This window comes from Lepisma saccharinum, chromosome 18 (assembly GCF_977018435.1).
Source record: "Lepisma saccharinum chromosome 18, izLepSacc3.1, whole genome shotgun sequence".
NCBI classification, from domain to species: Eukaryota; Metazoa; Arthropoda; class Insecta; order Zygentoma; family Lepismatidae; genus Lepisma; species Lepisma saccharinum.
This window is the reverse complement of record NC_139246.1, coordinates 63,319,814-63,339,055: the sequence shown is the minus strand read 5'-3', so window position 1 is coordinate 63,339,055 and position 19,242 is coordinate 63,319,814. Positions and strand designations below refer to the sequence as shown.

The following is a 19,242-nucleotide window of genomic DNA, read 5'->3' as shown; positions in this document are numbered from 1 at the left end:
TATTACATTTCGTCCGTTAACACGAACTGTTTTTAATTGTTATTCCATCCATGAGAAAAGGTGCCGCTAGTAGGCTTTGCGTACTGTCAGAAAATAAAAACACTGCTATCACAGTATCCCAAATTGATCGATTGGTTTGGTTTATTTTACTTCGCTTTTATGCCAGTTTTTGCTAATCGTGAAGACGAGGCTGAGTGAGCAAAACTCGCAAATAACACCCATGCTCAGGCTGGGATTCGAACCCGGGACACCTGGCATCGTAGCGCGCTGTGTTAACCACTCTGCCACGGTGGCCGGTATATCCGAAATTGGTAAAGCAAGGAGTGAAATTACTGTTTTCGAGCACCTCAACATTTTGCATTGCAGCGCTTCAACAAACCTTAAAAGGAAACAGAGAAGATAATGGCGGAGCCTTGGAATTTGCAGTTAATCTTTACTGTATGTAAATGTTTCAAGCAGAATCCTAACCAGTAATAAATACGAAAACAAATTGATTCCAGGTAACTGGGTCAAGTAAATAAACACACGTGAACTACAGTTGGGCAAAGGTTTAGGCCCCTTTTCATTTCGTTATTGTGCAGTTCATATGGATTTACACCGCAAAACTTCACTTTTTCTCCAAATATGTTTCTGTCGATTGGGCAAAGAGTTTGAACGTATGAAAAATTACCGCTATTCCCAGATGACACGACATTGTCAATAATTTTATGTACTGTTACCGACCTTTTGCACAGTACTAACAAACGTACAGTTGGCGCAGGTGTAAGGAACGCTACGTGGTGGGTATTCCTTGCAAACGACAAACAACTTGGCAGCAAACATGACGGCGGTGATAAACCTTGACGGCACATGAAACCCACCTATAGTGAACAAGGAGAATAATAACATTGCCACACATCAAACCAAGAAGCCGATCAGAGTACCATATGCACAAAATCAATTGTAATCTATCTAGCTGTTGTTTATTTCTAATGGTCGAACCAACAATACGCGTATAAAGCGAAATCAAGAAAACGATATTCATAATGCATCCACTGTCTACAATGCATTCCAGGGCAAGAATGTAGATGCGTACCCGCGCGGCTCGGTGCGAGTGAATTCCCTATGACACAAGCCAGAAGAGGAAACCTGTTTTCTGTACGCAGACAGCGCCAGCTGAACACAAATCGGATTGTGTTCATGAGGCCGAGCTCTGATGTGCAGCAAATGGAAGGTGAAGTGGCGTGGGGACCGTATGTTTTGCAGAAGAGGGTGTTCGATGAATAATTACAATAAAAACTATTTTCATTATAGATTTATTTGGGTGTACATGTGCGAATGTGCGAATAGACAGAAGACGCTACTGCATGTGTTTTATTTCTGAGAGAATATAATTTCACGCCTTCTGGCATCTGTTTTCATTTTCTCATTTTATAATTCAGTTCCGAAGTTGGAACACTCCTAATAGGTTGTATACTGGAAGGAGACGTGCTAAGAAAATCTAATATACTAAAGGCAATATCTGAGATGTACTTCTAGTTAACTCAACCCTTTGCCATAATGGTGCAATGTAGTCACCAACGTGAAGAGATGACGCCATTGTTTCAAAGAATTAATTCAGATTTGAGCCGTTAATTAATTTCTAGATTTCCCTGTATGGAATAAAGTGGCAATCAAAACTATTTAAATAAAACATCTCATTCGATAAGGCTTAAAAATAGGAAAACCCGGTGTGAATATATCTTGGCCGTTTTCATGCGTCCGTTGCATGACTTTTGAAACATTCGGTGGCAGAAATTTGTATTAAACAAACAAATGAGCATTCCAGTTGTGTTCACATCATTTTACAATATTATTCCAAAAGAGACCCATTTGCTGCAAGTGAAACGAAACCATAAAGTTAGAATTCTGATATATAAGATCCTGAAAACTGATAGGCTTTTTTTTTTAAAAAAAAAAAAAAAATTGGGAACACTCATTTGTATGTTTAATGCGAATTACTGCCAACTATACATTTCTACCACCGGAAGTTTCAAAAGTCACTCAATCGCCACATGGAAACAGTCAACACTGGTTTTTCTGCATTATCAAGACTCGTCCAATAAGTTATTCTTAAATAATTTTGATTTATCACTTTGCTTTTTCCAAGTTCTTCACTGCTTTCATTTTAAAATGTTGATTCTTTTTTCACAATTTCCGGGGAAGTTGTAGCCCCATCAGCTCCCCACAGTGCGCGGAGGAAATATTTCTGAAAACGCGTTCATGTAAAAACTACTAATGTAAAACCCATTTGAAGATGGAATACCAAGTGAGAATTAACAACGTTATTTTGTGATGTAAGAAAAAGTAGTTTTCAACGTGGAGTTCTGTAATTCGTGAGAGCCAGGAGTCCTCTTGCCTGCAAGTGTTCGGATATGCGACGGTGGACATTCATTTACACGGCAACAATGTTCTGAGGAGACTAAGTATTCACTTTGTAACGACTGCAGTGCACCATTCACCATAATTGTCTTTCATATCTTAAAGGTGAAGCTGTTGTCTTTTACCACTCGTGTATTCTTTCCAGCCCCATTAGGGACTACAGTAAAAAATATATTAGCTATTTTTGTTATTCCAACACAAACAGTGCTCACTAGATCTACAAAACTCTTCTTTGTTATATTTTTCTTCTCCACTCCACTTTTCTCGTGATGTTAGCTGTTACATCTTTTTAAATTCTTAAAATGCGAAGACTAGTCTTTTCCATTGAGTACTCTATAATCTTGATGTAGTCATCGCACTGTATTTTACATCCAAAAGTGAGTTTCATTTGTTTTTGACGATATCCCCAAATGACGTAGCCAGCAATCATCCAATAAGACATCTTCAACTACTTCTTTCATTTATAAATTTCCTAGGTGATTATTTTATTAATCCGTCGAAATTAGTAATCATAAAAGAAATCGTTCATTGACATTGTACAGTGACGACAATAGAAATGGGACTCCTAGATCCTGAAATGCTCGCTTCGCCTGCAAGGCGTCATATGTGTTTCCTAATTCTACGGCGATGAAGAGATTTTTATAGCAAATTTCCAATGGCAACTTCCAACACAGCCGTAAAATTAGGCAATACACATAACGCCTTGCAAGGAAGCGAATATTTCAGGATCTAGTTGTTCTATTTTAATGGCGGTGACTGTACATCACTTATCCTCATTCAAAATGACTAATCGTATAGCAACATGTTCATTTTATGAAAAGGGACTTCCTATAGGCGTATGTATATCAAAAGATAGTAAGGGCAAATTTGCATTTTTCAGTCTTCGTCTTCGCATTCGTTTCCTGTTCACGAGAATATATTTTTTATCATTATGGAATTGTGTGGAAAAAAAGAACGGGATTTCAACAATTCATTTGTAGTCGTCATTTTAATATGGCACTTCAAGCGACGTAGACGTCTTCTTATATCTCAGATGTAAAGTATTTTATTCTGAAATACTGCTAATTAAAATGCAGTTGTTTCGATAGATTTTCTCCTATTCGTTTCTAGATTGAAGAAGTTTAACAGTAGTTGTAGCTATTCTAAACAATTCACATTTTTATAAATGTCTAAGATTTGCCCTTCTGTGCCCTCTTCCATCAAATGTTACTGTTTTGTGCAATAATAATAGCAGTAATGAAATTGTCTCACCACTTTGTTGCACCCAGTTCTAGGTTGGGGAATTGAAATATACTTCCAATAATCAGGAGACAACCTCCGTACCAGCTTCAGTAGAACATAATTAATGAAAAACTCACAGAAAGGTGAATGACAATACAAATTGCAAGGCTGTGCACCCAATCTGGCTCTTAGACGCCCGGCCTTTTTCAGAACGAAATGTCAAATTATGATTCTCTAGAAAGACTTCCGAACAAATCTAGAAACGTGGTTGTCCTTGCTCAAAGTGAAAATACCTGGTTTGTTTGTTTGAAATCCACTTTATGCGCATGTAGGTCAATTGAGACTGGGTACACAGTTTGAAGTGGGATCGGAATCACTCTGCGATATGCCGCGACCGGGATCGACACCTGGAACCTTGACAACAAGGCGACGGCGTTTCAATACGTCACGGGGGATCCTGGAAATTGCAAAGTAGCGGGACGCTGAAGGTGCCGAGGAAGCAAGTGGTGGGAGGAGGGTGTACGCAAATGTTGTTATGTGGAGAATGGCGTGGTCTCCACACTGTTAGAAGTTCCCGTAAATTTTGCAATATTCTACCGTTCATTTACAAAAACGGAAATAATGATAGTGTGATTTATCTCATTTATTTTTTTGTAGAATTATATATCAATTCATGGTTTACAAGACCATTGTTTTTATTTTAAACTAGCTGATTGCCCGGGTATCTATTTATCCCAATCTTCTATTAGGCAGGAAAATAATGAATTCTAACTATAGTGTAAAATAAAATTGGAGTTGAACTGCATTGGGAGTGTCACTATTCATCTTAGCGACCCCGAAAACTATGGATTCCACACTAATATCGGTCGTTTTACATGTCACCTCTTCCCACCCCCACCCCTAGAGGCAGGTTTGTTAAAGGTCCAGGAATTTGAAATAAATTCAATTCCGGTCCAGGAGAGAAAATCAGAAAGCGTAAATGGGTTCTGTACCGTAAAGAACCTTTCTATCTGTAAAGTATTTGAAATCGGTCCAGGAACTGTTTTTCCCGATCAATTTAAATACGGTCCAGGAATTTTCTTTTCGGAATCAGTTTAAATAGGATCCAAGTCCCGTATTGAAATGAAACAATACGCAACTTGGATCGAATAAGGACCTGACGATAAACAATTAATCACTTGTGAGCATGAAAGACTAATCCAGGTGCTGGCTGTCTCGAGAATCTAAGGTACAAGGTAGAAATGGGCGAAACACAGACCATGCAGTCACGTTGCCACTCTCCATGTAGCCCCATTCTCTCGTGCGCGTTCCTTCACTTGCTTGTAGCAGCACTGCCGTTCCCTGTTATAATATCTGCTGGGAACACAGCAGCCTCACGTTACCTCATCGACGGCTCCTATTGGCTGCTGTTCCTGGATCGGACGCCGGAGCAACACGTGACGGGTTTGTTTTTACTCAATCAATGTGACGCCACACTAATATAGTCCATTGCGTTATGTAAGTACAGTAAGTCTTCGACAAGGGAGTTTTTGAATCTGGCCCACGAGAGAACAACAGCGTTTTCATTTATTGCCTGCGATACGTTTTGTACAACCGCAGTGTTGACATTCCAATGTAAAACGTACTCGCGGACATTTTTAGAAGGCAACTTTTAATAGGTCAACGCCGGTCCAGGAATTGTAAATAAATTCAATCCCTGACTGGAAGAGAAAATCGGCAAACGTAAATGAGTTCTAGACAGTGTATAACCTTTTCATCTTTAAAGCATTTAAATTACGTTCAGGAACCTTTTTTCCGGTTCAATTTAAATACGGTCCAGGAACATATTTTCCTGATGCATTTAAATTCGGTCCAGGAACCTTTTTTCAATTAAACAATACACTATTTGGACCAAATTTAAATTGTGCTAGAAAAAAGGTTCCGGCCCTGCAGCGGAACCCAATAGAACCCATTGGAATTTATGTGTTCCTGGACATTTAACATCCCTGCCTAGAGGTGCCAGGGTTGTCTTGGAGTTGAACGGCATTGGGAGTGTCCGTATTCATCTTATCGACCCCGAAAACTATGGATTCCACACTAATATCGGTCGTGTTCGATTATTTTTACATGTCACCTCTTCCCACCCCCACCCCTAGGGGTACCTCCACAATATTTCTTTCCATATTGTAAGTCATATGTGTACAAGTTTGGTCATCGTGAATGTCACCAATTAGCTTAGCGACTGCGAAAACTATGAATTCGACACTAATCCTGGTCATTTTTTACATTCTATTTTTCACCCCCTCTCACCCCTCATCTTGATAGGTGATGAACTTGGAGTTGAACGGCATTGGGAGTGTCGCTATTCATCTTAGCGACCCCGAAAACTATGAATTTGACACTAATATCGGTCGTTTTCGATTATTTTTAAATGTCACCCCTTCCCACCCCCACGTCTAAGGGTGCTATGGGTGTCTTGCCCCACAGTATTTCTTTCCGGATTGCAAGTGATACGTGTTCCAAGTTTGGTTGAAATCATTTCAGGCGTTCGAGAGTTATGCCGGAACAAACATACACACACACATACATCAATTTTTATATATACAGATATTAAATTCTTGCGTTTTGCTTTTCTAAAGTAGGCATTTATTAGTAATATAGTGCGTGTATGTCCTCCTCCGTGACCGTGGGGAGCTTTGGGCTCCAACTGCGGGACGGCATGGGTTCGAGTCCGCCTGGGTTAGGTCTCTGGGTTTTCGGCCTGTGTATAGGACCTGTGGCAACCCTCCATCGTGAGGAAATTGGGGAGCTACGAGTGAGTAGCGTAACCCGGTCATAAAAATCTCCTATAATGGCTGAGGGTTCGACGTGCTGACACCACGTCACACCATTACCGGTTGAAGAACTCCACACCTCCAGGTAGGAATGTGGGAGGAGACTGGCAGTCGGAGGATAGGCCAAGGCTCTTATAGGCTGTAGAGCCACGGGTTCTTATAGCGCGTGTGCGTGTGTCTAAAGTACAGCATTGGCACACACAAGAAATAACTTTCAAATTCAAATTTTAATATTTCATTCTGCATGCCTGGGGCAACCGGGGGGAGGGGGGGTAAAAGAGGCTGATCACATCACCTCCACATCCCCTAAATGTGCCTACGTTGCTATATGCACGGGAACCATTACATTTACATTAACTGTTCAAGAGCCAGAATTACTTCAAAAACGGTCATGATCATTTTTCATGGTTGTTGGATATTAGCGGAAATACGCGGTCTTGGACTGACATTTCTCCAGGCAACTAGCTTCACAATCTGAAGAGCACGTACGGATGTTTCTTCGTAACGTACCGTACAAGAGAGAGAGTCAAAGCTCAGACAAACAGTCAGTCAATTACGATGTTGCTACAGAAAAGCGGCTTAAAATAACAAATAGCAATAACATTAACGATCCTGCGAAAGCTTCCTGTGCCTCATTAGTAACCAATCAAGTGATATTTAACAGGAAGTTGCATATCAAAGAAAGGATTCATTTTCAGCGTGCCGTAAGAACACAGATGATAGCTTGATTAACACTTTGGGATTCGTTCGGCCTGTCTTAACCGTAGCTTACATGAAGGGGGGATATAAATGTAATGTAAATAAGAGGCAAAATGCAGTTGTTTGGCCTATCAGACACCATCTTTGAATGCGTGTTATTCGAGACACTCATGCCAGCGACAGTGTTTTGTAATCATTATAAATAATAAACAATTGCACCTCTATAAACAAAAATGATTACCCTTAACCTCAGTCGTGAACATTTTGGGCACTAACACAGTCGTGCGGTCCACAGGACCTCTATGAAAAAAAGGAATATAAATATATCAAGAGATATTTTAAATGATGTGAATTTAATCATGTCTTATGCTTTGTTATTCACTGAACACAATTACGTAGTTCTGAGAGCGAAACATTATTTTTTAACTTCCCTCAAAAAAATGTTAGTTTAAGCAAAACAAATACACCAATCCAAAACATATCTTAACTGAGTTTTTACACACAGCTGATCAACGTGAATTTAATCCTTAGTTATTGTTTAACATTCATTCTTCAAAACCACAAATAAAAAATTCTGCAATTGTCTTGTCTATTGATCGTAATAAATCATCGGTGATTTTAACCCTAAAACGAAGTCGTGACGTCCGCGGGACCGCAATATATAAATAGAACACCACAGAAGCAGATAATGCAACCTTTCCCTCAACGCTTTCACAGTACACTCAAGTTGAGGAAGGTACTGAAAGAGAGGTAGCCTCAAGGTCAACACTACTGGCGGGGTAACAAGCAAAAGGAACACTCCGGTCCGTGGGACGTCACAACTGTAGTTGAGGGTTAATGAAAAATTATTATGCTTTTTGTGAGTTTTAGTGAATGGTAAAAAATGTGTGCGATACTCATGCAATAATTGGTTATTTTTTATTAATGTTTGTAATTTTTGGTATTATTATAATTAATAAATAACTACACATATATAAGCAAGAAAGGGGGCAGTGATTCAATAACAAAATGTTTTCTTGAATTTTAGTGATAAAGAAAAGTGTGGGCCTGCGAGACCCCCTCAGGTAAGTACGTTTCTCGTATAGCACGGGTAAGGTAGGGTCAATATTTTCCGGGAAACCTTGTTTGGAGGAGGAAGTGAGGAGATATTAGCCATTGAGCGTCCTGGTCTGCTGTTTCGCGGAACTCATGTGTGTGCGACGAACACATTACACCGTTACGTCTGCGCTATTTACCGCCTGCAGTTATCTTGCCTGTCTGCCAGCTACCTGGACTGTCTTATTTATTTAATTTATTTAATTGAAACACAACAGGAGCATGCCCAATTACAGTGTTCAATATGGGATGACACCATTACATAAACAAGAACATAACTAAGAAAATTAACAAGAAATATGAATATACATTTTACATTTAAAAACAATTGTGAGAAGAAATTAATTATTAGATTATAGAAGCAAAGGGAACACAGAGACAATACAATAATAAATGAAGCTAAACTGTTGGATATAACCTTACAAGCTGAATGAAAACCAAAATTCAATGAACAAAACAAAACAAAACATACAGAAATTCAGCGAATAGATCTAATGTTACAATTACATTTAAATAGGTCTACGCTTGGATTATTCTTAGAAACTGAATTAAATAACTTGCACATCGATGCATCCAATGGGCAGGCTGCATTGGTCCCGTTGCCAAGTGCTCGCTTGGGTGGTTCAATGCATACTTTTAACAGCACGTGGATTGGCTTCAAACACCGAGTGCTTTTTTTGGGTGATTTCGGCTGCTGGATTCTAATATAAACAGGAAACGCACATCTTGCAAAGTTTGGCGACCCTGCGTGCTGACCACATTGATATTTTACTAATCGGTACTGGTGCAGCGTGGTCGCCATATTTATATCAGCGTTGTTAAAGGTACAGGAACTCATAAATTCTAATGGGTTTCCGCAAAATTAGCGGCATCTGTTTTTTTTTCGCACAATTTAAATTCGGTCCAAGTTGCGCATTGTTTCATTTAAAAAAGGTTCCTGGATCGTATTTAAATTGATCCGGAAAAAATTGTTCCTGGACCGAATTGAAGTACTTTACAGATAAAAAGGTTATTTACGGTCCATAACCCTTTTAGTTTTGCTGATTTTCTCTCCTGGACCGGAATTGAATTTATTTAAAATTCCTGGACCTTTAACAACCCTGATTTATATTGCATTAATATTTCTATGTGTATTAAACGGTAAATAATGCATAAAATGGCGCTGCGAGTCCCACACATTCATTTAACACAAAATGCTTTTATCTCAAAACCCAAAGTTCCAGAGTGTGAACCTGGACCTTCCGGTTTTGTAGGACGCCACCACGGAGGCCGGTGTTAATTTTCAGCATGTTCACACATAATGCAGTGCACTGAATACAGTGAAAATAACCGGATGGTAACGTAAGGATATCAACTTTTTAATGTGCATGCATATACGTATGTCGCTTTGGCATTGTTCCTCCAAGTCCCTGGAGTTATTTGAGGAGTTGCATGCTAATTAAATTACCATGGTTGTTCTTCAGGCTTTCATGGAATTGGATGTTAACTGTTTAAGACAGTTTCTTGTGAAAATATATCACGCATTAAAATCAAACCGGTTGCCGTCACCAATTGTAAGTTAAAGGGCATAGCTATTTGTCTATATTTTTAGTTATGTAGTCTTTGCTGTTTGGTACCTTTTGTAATGTGAATTTGTATTTCGTTGTTTCATGCCACTTTTCTCCACTTACAGCTAATCGCGACGATGAGGATGAGTGATGATTAGATGAAATTGATGAAAGGAGACCCACAAAGAACACCTGTGTCCAGGCCGGGATTTGAACCCGGGAACTTCGGAACAAGATCGAAAGTCAACCACCCAACGTGCTCTGCTTCTGAACCTGATTAACTTGTTAAATAATTACAGGAATTGTGTTATACAAGCATTCAAACTTTGTAGCAAAATGATGTATTTTACATACAAACTCATTTGTAAAGTACGTGATGAAAAAGTACCCTTCTTCTGCCTTCAGCTGTGCTCTGTTCTTGCCCAGTGTTGCCTGGTGCAAGTAGAAGATATGCGGTGCTCAAGTCGGAAAGATTCGACAAATGCCTGTCTGCTGCTATCATTGTTCATTTGATTGGTTAAGCATATACCACGTGACTATACACCACACCGCTCCTGAAGGTAGTACAGGGGGTGCAGGTGACACCAAATCAACAAAGGAGACGACTCGGTGTTGCACTTTACGTATAATCTTCTAAGCGTCGGTGCAGAGTGAAAAGGTGCAGCGAAGTAGACGGGGCTAGTGAGATACCTCTGGGTCCTTTCTTTAATTCATAGTTCTCTGAAGCAGCGGGCACAAGGATCTGAGGCCTAGATTTTTATACGACCCCTTATTCATTTCTTCAGGGGGCCATCCACAACTGCTATAACCAGCACTGCCTGGTTTATTATTTTATTAACCTTAGCGACCTGTACTCAAGATGTTCAGAATTTGACTTCCGGTTGCGGCACTTTTAAGTCTCAAATAGATTCAGTATCGTATTTGAGCTAGTCTTTTCTTTGTATATTTTGGAAGTCTGGAAAAGGATATTTGGAAATAATATTTTATGTTACTCCAACTTTTTTGTTCAGTGGATATAACGATATCATCACTTTCCATAAATGCACCGTTAACTCCGCTAATAGTTTCTGCTGAGGCAAATGTGCCTCCACCCGGAACTGAACTCGCGATTCCTTAAATACAGGCAGTGGCGTGCAACGGAATGTTGTTATGAAAATGACATACGCGACTCCTTTCTCTTTCTTGGATAACCAGTATAATATTTTAGAATTTTTAGACGTATCCGATATCCTATTTTTTAATAACATTTTTGACCATGAGGGGAGACAGTCCCACAAACACCGCATGGGTTCACAACTGTTACATAAACAAATACTTCCCCTATCATTTTTGGGGGGAAGGGATTGACAGACTTGGTTCGGGATTAAAATTTCAAATCGAAAATTTTCATCCCGGATGGGGGAAAGTGGAGGATCTGTAAGAACACGTATGAAAACTTGCAATCTGGAAAATTATGACTCAGTAATTTGTTCGGTAAACGTGGGATGGCTTCCTTGACTGAGGTAAATGTATGACGATGGGGGAAATAACACGGGGGGAGTAAGCGAGACGGGTTTTTTTGGGACGTAGTGGTTGGACAGAGCAGGAACTCGAGAGACGGTTGAAGAGGAATTACATCTTAGTGCCGAGACGGTGTAAGCTCTACCATTCTCTCGCGAAGTCTGCCATTCTTAGTCAGAAGGTATTGGTTAAATGTAATCTCTCGTGTCATTTCCTTAAGTCAGGTTTAGTACCTCTGTGCACCCCTCAGGGGGGTTAGTGCTAAGCGAGTGGCGAACCTGTGGGTTGCGTTACGATATGTACGTGAATTTTACATAAAGGCTACATTTAGGCCTGTACCTGGCCATTAGATCAATAATTTCCGACCACAGGATTTTAAAGTTGTTTTTGCAAATAAACAAATGGAAAAAGTTGCGTTTAAAGAAATCTATCACGGCATTTTGGATCCAAAAAAGGAATATCGAAAACTTTTCCGATAAGAGATCCAATTTTTCCATCAAATTATCGACTCTGAATGAAAGTTTCGCTTGCATGCAAGTTAGGAAAAATCCCTCGCCTTCTGCTCCTCCTCAAATGCTTTTCACAATATTCGAACAATTAAAAAACTGTATTCCTTATGCGAAACTGTGTCTGTTTCCCTCAAACCATACTTTACTGGACCCACCCGGTGACTTCTTCACGCTGTCCTCAATTTCGGGAACCCGTTGGCGGGCAACAAAGAAACTCATTAAGAGAGGTGATAAAAGTTAGTGGATGCTACGCCCACTGCTAATTGAATTGTTTAGGAATTCACTTGTCTGTATGTAGCTCTTCTTCAGCCAGTCGTTCAAGAGAGGTAGATAGGGAAATAGGCTGCTGATACAAGTTCCTGAAGGGAACATGTTTCGTATATGTGTCGTGCAAAACCATACATTTTCAAGAAGGATAGAAGTTTGCTTTTAGGATTTGAAAAAAGAGTTAATTCTTCAATGCAGAAATTCCTTCAACAGAAACCTATTTCACAAGCTTCTTAGGCAGTGGATCCTTGTTGCTTTCATAAATTTCTCTCTTTTTCTCTCTCTCTCTCTTTCCCCCTCCTCTTCTACCAAAAAAAGTACGAACTTCAATATTATCTTCAAACGATCTCATTGTAACTTTTTGTGTAATATTGAATATATTCATCATGCTTTGGAATGTCATTTAGGATGGGGAAACCACTGCTGTTAACTGTGGGCACAATCTCTCTATTGTCGCCGACCCCTTTTCATTTTTTGGCGATCCATTCACCACGTGTGCTGGAAGAGAGTGTGAGTTAAAAAGAAAGCATGCACAAATTTTAATGTGAAAATGTGTTGGTTTTTCATGGTTTTGCCAGATGGTTGTTTGACATGTTTGAGCTTAATTCCGTGTGACGCAGGCGAATTGATGGAAGTAATCACTTGGGGTCGTCTCCGTCGGTGTACTCACGATCTCACCACCGAAAGTTCCAAGTTCGAGTTCTGGATTAATAGGGTTAACAGAGTTCTCTTTTACTGGACTTGTCTTACATTTTAGCATTATGTTCGGCGTCCGGGAGGAATTTGAAATAAAAATTCATGAATGTCCTACATTTTGAGTGACACATAATTTGAATTAAGAAAATACGATTTTCATTCGAATAAAGAGCAATCAGAGGCATACATCATGTGAGTTACAACTCTTTGCACTGAACTCCCAAACTCAATAGTGAAAGTTATTTTGATTCAGATATTGTAAAAATATAAAAATAAATAAATGTATAAAACTGTTCTGATGGAACGAAGACTGAAGCAGTATCCAATGGTCTTGGGGCCACATTCTGTTTACGTCACTTTTCAATGCCTGAGTGGAATTTCTTGTTTAAGGTTTTGCACCGATGAAAGTAATTAAGAATCCTACAAAGTGTTTCCCATTCTTATTCAAAATTTTGATTATAAATTAGGAGCTGTGCAGAACAAAAGCCATCGCAAATGAAACTTCTGGAACAATGTCAGCTTACGTTATGGACATTACTTTTCATATTATTTCAAGTTATGTTATTGCTGAATATTTGTTGGCCATTCCAGGTCATAATGTAAATGTTGAGAGAGTATTTTCATTAATGTCAACACAATGCATTGATGAGTGAAATATATTTTTCATAGTCTGTATATATTTTGAATAAACCTCAAATTTTGAGAAAAAATTGGCACTGGGAAGTGCGAGTGAAAATAAGTGTAGGAAGAAGTGTATTTTTAGCACTGATTACAAATTTGGAAATTTTGTATTTAAAAAATCATTAAAAATCATTATTTTTTGGAACTTAAAATGTATCAATTTTATGTGATTTGCTAACATGATCTAGTAATGTGTTTTATTTACTGCGACTGATTTGTCTTGCATTTTGACTGAAAGTTCTACAGTTTGGGGTAGCATGTCCTACTTTTTCCTGTAGTAATCTGGTAAGCACGAGTATTTATAATTCTCATTGTCACGATTAGGCAAAAGAGGGAGAGAAGCGACGTAAAATAAGAAAAATACAAACCCAAGTTAATCACTTAGGGGGACAAGTTACCGAGAGAGAGGACAATTCAACGCCAGTGAAGGACATATATGGTAGCAAACATTGGCAAGTGAACACGTTGTGGGCAAAATTTCTTGGAACCAATTTGAATTCAATTATCCAAATAGTCATCCGTTGAAGGATCTCCTTGCAAAAGTGACCTTGAAACACTCTCGGTAGTTCCAAGTATCGTAAGTTTTGGAAGGTATTAACTGTTACGTCCAGGCAAATACCTAATGCTTCATCAAGTCAGCCTCTCACTTATCGTAGCAGAAGATAATACTTGGGTTTTTCTTTCCTTCTTTTTGGTTTGTTTTATCCAAGGTCGTCGAATAACAAAGGAAATTCGAAGTATTTCGAAGCAACAAGAACATAAATCAATAGTGCTACCAGGCCCTTACCCAGGTGAGGAGCCATGGATCCATGAACATTGAAATATTTAAATGTGAACCTATAAAAAACTATGAAAAAACCGGCGATTTTTCAAATTTGTAAAAATTTCAATTTTGTTCTTGCATAAATGAATGTGTTACTTTTGTAGAAGTCTCCAGTCTGCAATATTGGGTAGTTTTAGATTTATATCCATTGATGCAGACGCCCGATTCACCAATTTAGTCAGGACCGTGGGTTACTTTTAATCCCTGTCCCGCCTTTTTCGAACTGCAGTCGTGATGCGAAAATGACCCATTATTGTTTTTTTTTGTTAACTCATATTTACGAAGCATTTTATTTATGAATATATTATTTTCTAAGACGTAGAATTATCATGACTTTTCAATGGCGCTCGCATAAGAAAATTAAGGAAATTTGAAAACATTGTTAATTTGGGGAACGCAGAGCTATTTGAACTATTTGTAATCCCCCCCCTCTCTCTCTCTCTCTCTCTCTCTCTCTCTATCTCTATCTCTATATATATATACACACACACACACACACACACACACACACACACACATTAATTTCGGGTCTGGCTCCTCCCTCAAAAAAATCTGGGTACGGGCCTGAGTGCTACAATCACGGGTGCCCGCAACGCAAGGGCCGATCTGATCTCTGTAACAATCCCAGTTTCCAGTGCAGCGTGTGAAAGAACGATTTTGTGTTTGAAACTTTTGAAAAGTCTTGTTCGCAACAAAATGCTGGATACAAGGCTGCCTCATTTGACTGTCCTTGCTACTGAGAAGAAGGAATGTCAAGTCTTGGACGTACCGAAGGTGGTCGATGCGTTATCCAAAGCACATGCGAATAGGAGATTTGCACTTCACTAAGTGGCTTTCGTTATTTCTAATACTTAAGAAAATTATTTTCTTCCAATGTCGTACTTATTTTGCAAGAAAATTAAACTCTTCGAAACATTTGATTTTCGTCATTTATATTATTTTCTTATAACTTGAATATTTATATCACAAGTTTCATCTCAAGACCATTTTCTACCTGGATCCCTATATTGAATTAGACCAATAGAAACAACGCAACTTAGACAGTTCTCACGAATAAAAAAGAACTAATGCCTTCATTAAAACGAATCTTATGGAGATACACTCGTAATCGAGAATAACATTTAGTCAGTAAACACCCACTCTGCACAAAGGACAAACATAAAACAACATACGTGGATAAATAATATATATTGTTGCGTTTTCAAGCGTTATTTCATTGTAAGCCTACATTAATGCACTTTGCAGGCTGCATTAGCTCAACGAGAGATCGACAATGCACGCGTATACATTATGCGCACGTAATGTAACTGCCCCCACCCCCAGAATATTTTGTCGCCTCCTAGTAGGGCTGGACTGGCCCACCGAGACACCGGGCAAAATCTAGGTATACCCTCCCAAAAACACAGGTTTTGAAGAAATATTGTTGCTGAGTGTACACGGGGGTGGGGGTTTATTTCTTGCGGGCGGACCCTTGATGCACAATTTTGAAAGTCCCTGCCTCCCCCATGTTGCCTACAAATAACACTTCTTGTTATTTTAATATTGATTACACTGATAAACACACATTATATTCCCATTGAAATTACTCATTTTAGGGCAACTTTGCCATTGTGATTTCGAATATGGTATCAGTTTTTCTACATTGGCTCCAGATTTTTAGTTTTTGCTGTTCCATTTAAAAACCTAAAAAATGCATGATATTTAATTGTCAGGCTTAGTCTAGTGACTACATGGGGATTGTCTAAAATAATACCGATCTATAAACAGTTAATATCTATTGGTATACAGAATGCCTATTGAGATAATCACACTTAATTAATGAGAAAAACGTCATTTCTGAAATTTTCGTCTGTGTATCAGGACTATCACGTTGAAGACCCCAGCAATAATCTGCCATCATGTGTCTTGTCAAATCTGCCTTGATACCTTTCCTTCATATCTTGATGGAACCTCTCCCCTTGTTCTTCACTGAAATCACCAAGGTTATCTGGCTATGGAGGAAATATACCTTTATGCTCATATTAGTATTCAATATTTGACGTTTGTGAGCATGTTTTACTGTTCTTCATAGTTTTCGGCTTTGTGGTTGCATAACTGAACCATTCAGGAACTTCAGTATCATTTTAAAATTTGAGAGATTTGAATCATTAATTAGTTTACGAATTTGAGGGCCATCAAACATCCTTGCATTAGTTTCTCAATACTCAGTCCAGGAAAGAATCTATAAATGTATTTGAAACACTCGCCATCTTTATCTAAAGCTTTATGAAACTGCTTGATCAGTCCCAGCTTTGTATGCTGGGTGGGGCAATGATTTTTTCCCGGTCAATCAATGGCGTGTAATGATGTTTGCTGCACCTACAATCCCTCGCAGGCCCTGTCACTTGTATCCAATGATTTTGCTTTACCCTACCATCCCACAAGCTGATGAAGCAAGGGTATTGGTGAATTCAGTTTGCTGTCCAAGCAAGATGCTCACCATCTTTAAATCTACACAAATAGACCACTGATGTTAATGATAATAAAGATTTTGTGAGACCATTTTGATATTTAAATATTATTCTTCTTGACTGACAAATTGGAATATGTGCATAGCGATTCCCATTGAGCAATAAAACACATTTCAAGCTTCTGGTCGAGCTGTCTATTCCAGTACACTCCCAAGTGAAGTAGTAGTTCAGGGATGTTATGGCAATACATAAGCTCTTAACGTTGGCCGAAGAATGGAAGATCTACCAAGACTTATCTTGGTCTCCAAGCTGCATTCCAAAATATGCAAGACATGCTTACTTTACAAAGTTAGTGATGTTTTCCTTTCTTTCTGCAGAGAATATTCACCCCAAATATAGCAGAATGCATCAGGGTCAATTGTGCAGACCATTCGTGAATAACTCATGTTTCTTTCACCTCAACCATAGAAATAAAACAAAAAAATAAAACAAATGAAGGAAAACTAACATTTAATAAACATATTCTGCGAAATGGATGGACTATAGAAACATTTTCATAATAAAATAAATGGCAAACCCTATTGCATGTCAACAGGTAGAGCTCTTATTGAGATAAATTTAAATTCGAAGGATACCAAGTATCTGAAGAACTAGATCCAACTTGGCAAAACTATTTTCATTTGACCCGTGCTATTGATGTAATTCAACCAAAAAAAATTATATCGAGTTTTCAATATGTATCGCACATAACAATGTCAGCAACATCCTTGTTCCACATTATTTGCATGCTCAATTTGGGTTTCTCAGTTACTTCTCTGGATTTATTCATGGTTTCATAGTCTACTAATGTTTTAAGAAAGCTGTCATAAATGTTGATACTTATAGAAACGTGTTTTTTTTGTGTTTTCAGCGCCATGGTAGCCCGCATGTACAGGAACATGTGGGGCGGCACGCGTACCGGAAGGTCTTTCAGTACCATCGACCCTTACCTCACGCAGAAGACTCTCCTGCACGGTTACCAGATGGCCAATGGAGCGAGGGACGACTTCGATTCTTCCAGAGAAGGTTCGTATCCGCCAGAGTTGGTTCGTCAATCATAAGATTGGCAAGCAGGTTGCCAGTGCACATACCTATATAATAATACCTAGCATGAATCTTAAACGATCAAGGGATGACTTAATGAAAGAAGTGAGAGATTTTTAATCAAATATGGTCCATAAACCAATCCACTGATTCATCCACACACCCCCAACACTCCCTAATAACTCCCAAAATTCCTTAGCATCCGCTCTAAATTTTTTACATCAAAGATGAGGAAGATTACTGCAATTAGGAAGAATCGTATGGAAAATGGAATTCGAGGTGATGATTTTGAGCCACATTCTGCAGAATGTGTGTTGATTTCAGCTCCAGCACAACGTACCAGTCTCCAGCTTATCAACTAACAGGGCATGCTTTTGCGTAATGGATTTCACAAGGGACACAAGTCCCAGGACGACAACCCACGAAAGCGATAACACTAAAATGCCAAAATGATGGACTACACAACTACCCTGCTATAGCATACGCCTGGACATTGGGCAAGCGTCAGCAAAGCTTTTTTCGCAATATCCTCTCCCTTGAACGGCAATGATATTAGAAATTCTGAAAAATTACATATCTGCTTAGAATTTCTTCTTGAGCATTCACGTGAATCTTTGTGTGGTGTTATTTCGCTGTTCTCTAGATAATATAAATAAACCTTATGTACCTACAAAACTATGGCCACAAAAAGAGCATCAAAATTTGTGTAAAGATATTGTGCAGGATACCTCTGTCAGAACAATCGAATCCCGAAGACACTAAAAAAATAATTAACAAATAAAATAGTAAAAACGATAACCACAAGGCACAAGAAGATGAAGGCAATATAAACGCTATCTGCTCTGCTTTAATATTATACACAAGTATTCTGTTACCTGAATAACTAAGTAACAGTCCCCAAAAAATAAAGCTGTGCTACGCCTGCTATCTTGAAAAATGTCGGGCGAAAACCAATTTTTCACACTCAACTAACCCTGGGGGTAAAAGACCGTGGTGCTGACCATATCACCTCCAAAATGGCCGAGATTGAGAATGTGTGGAGCCGTACCCTCCACATCCCCTAAATGTGCCTTCATATGCACCTTACCTTAACTCGAAAATTATGCATTTTATGAAGAAAAAAAATAGTAACAAAACTGTTTCATACTGAAAATTTTCGCCGTAAAATTGAATTTTTTTTGTTCTTATCATTTTCTTTGCATAAGGCGTCTTAAGTTTTTATGTTGAAAAATATGTCAACACCATGTGCGTCTCTCTTTATCTGTTTAAATATTATAAATGAGAGCTCCCATGAAAAAATTAAGAGATTAAAAATGAAAGACCATAACATTTTGTGTTTGTGATTGTCCTTTGATCCATTTCATCTTGTCACTATTCACCCTCATCTTAGCGATTAGCCAAAAGTGGCAGATATTACGAAGTAAAATAAATAAATTCAATCAAGCAATCAATGATATG

General features: G+C 38.7%; 1 protein-coding gene across 1 annotated transcript in view; it reads left to right on the top strand.

Moving 5' to 3' along the window:
* Positions 1–19,242, top strand: part of LOC146002609 (uncharacterized) — a 105,000-nt gene that overhangs the window by 51,087 nt on the left and 34,671 nt on the right. The window contains exon 3 of the mRNA XM_083140574.1: positions 17,612–17,766. Within this exon, the coding sequence (XP_082996700.1) occupies positions 17,612–17,766 (155 nt within the window). The remainder of the gene's footprint in view (positions 1–17,611; positions 17,767–19,242) is intronic.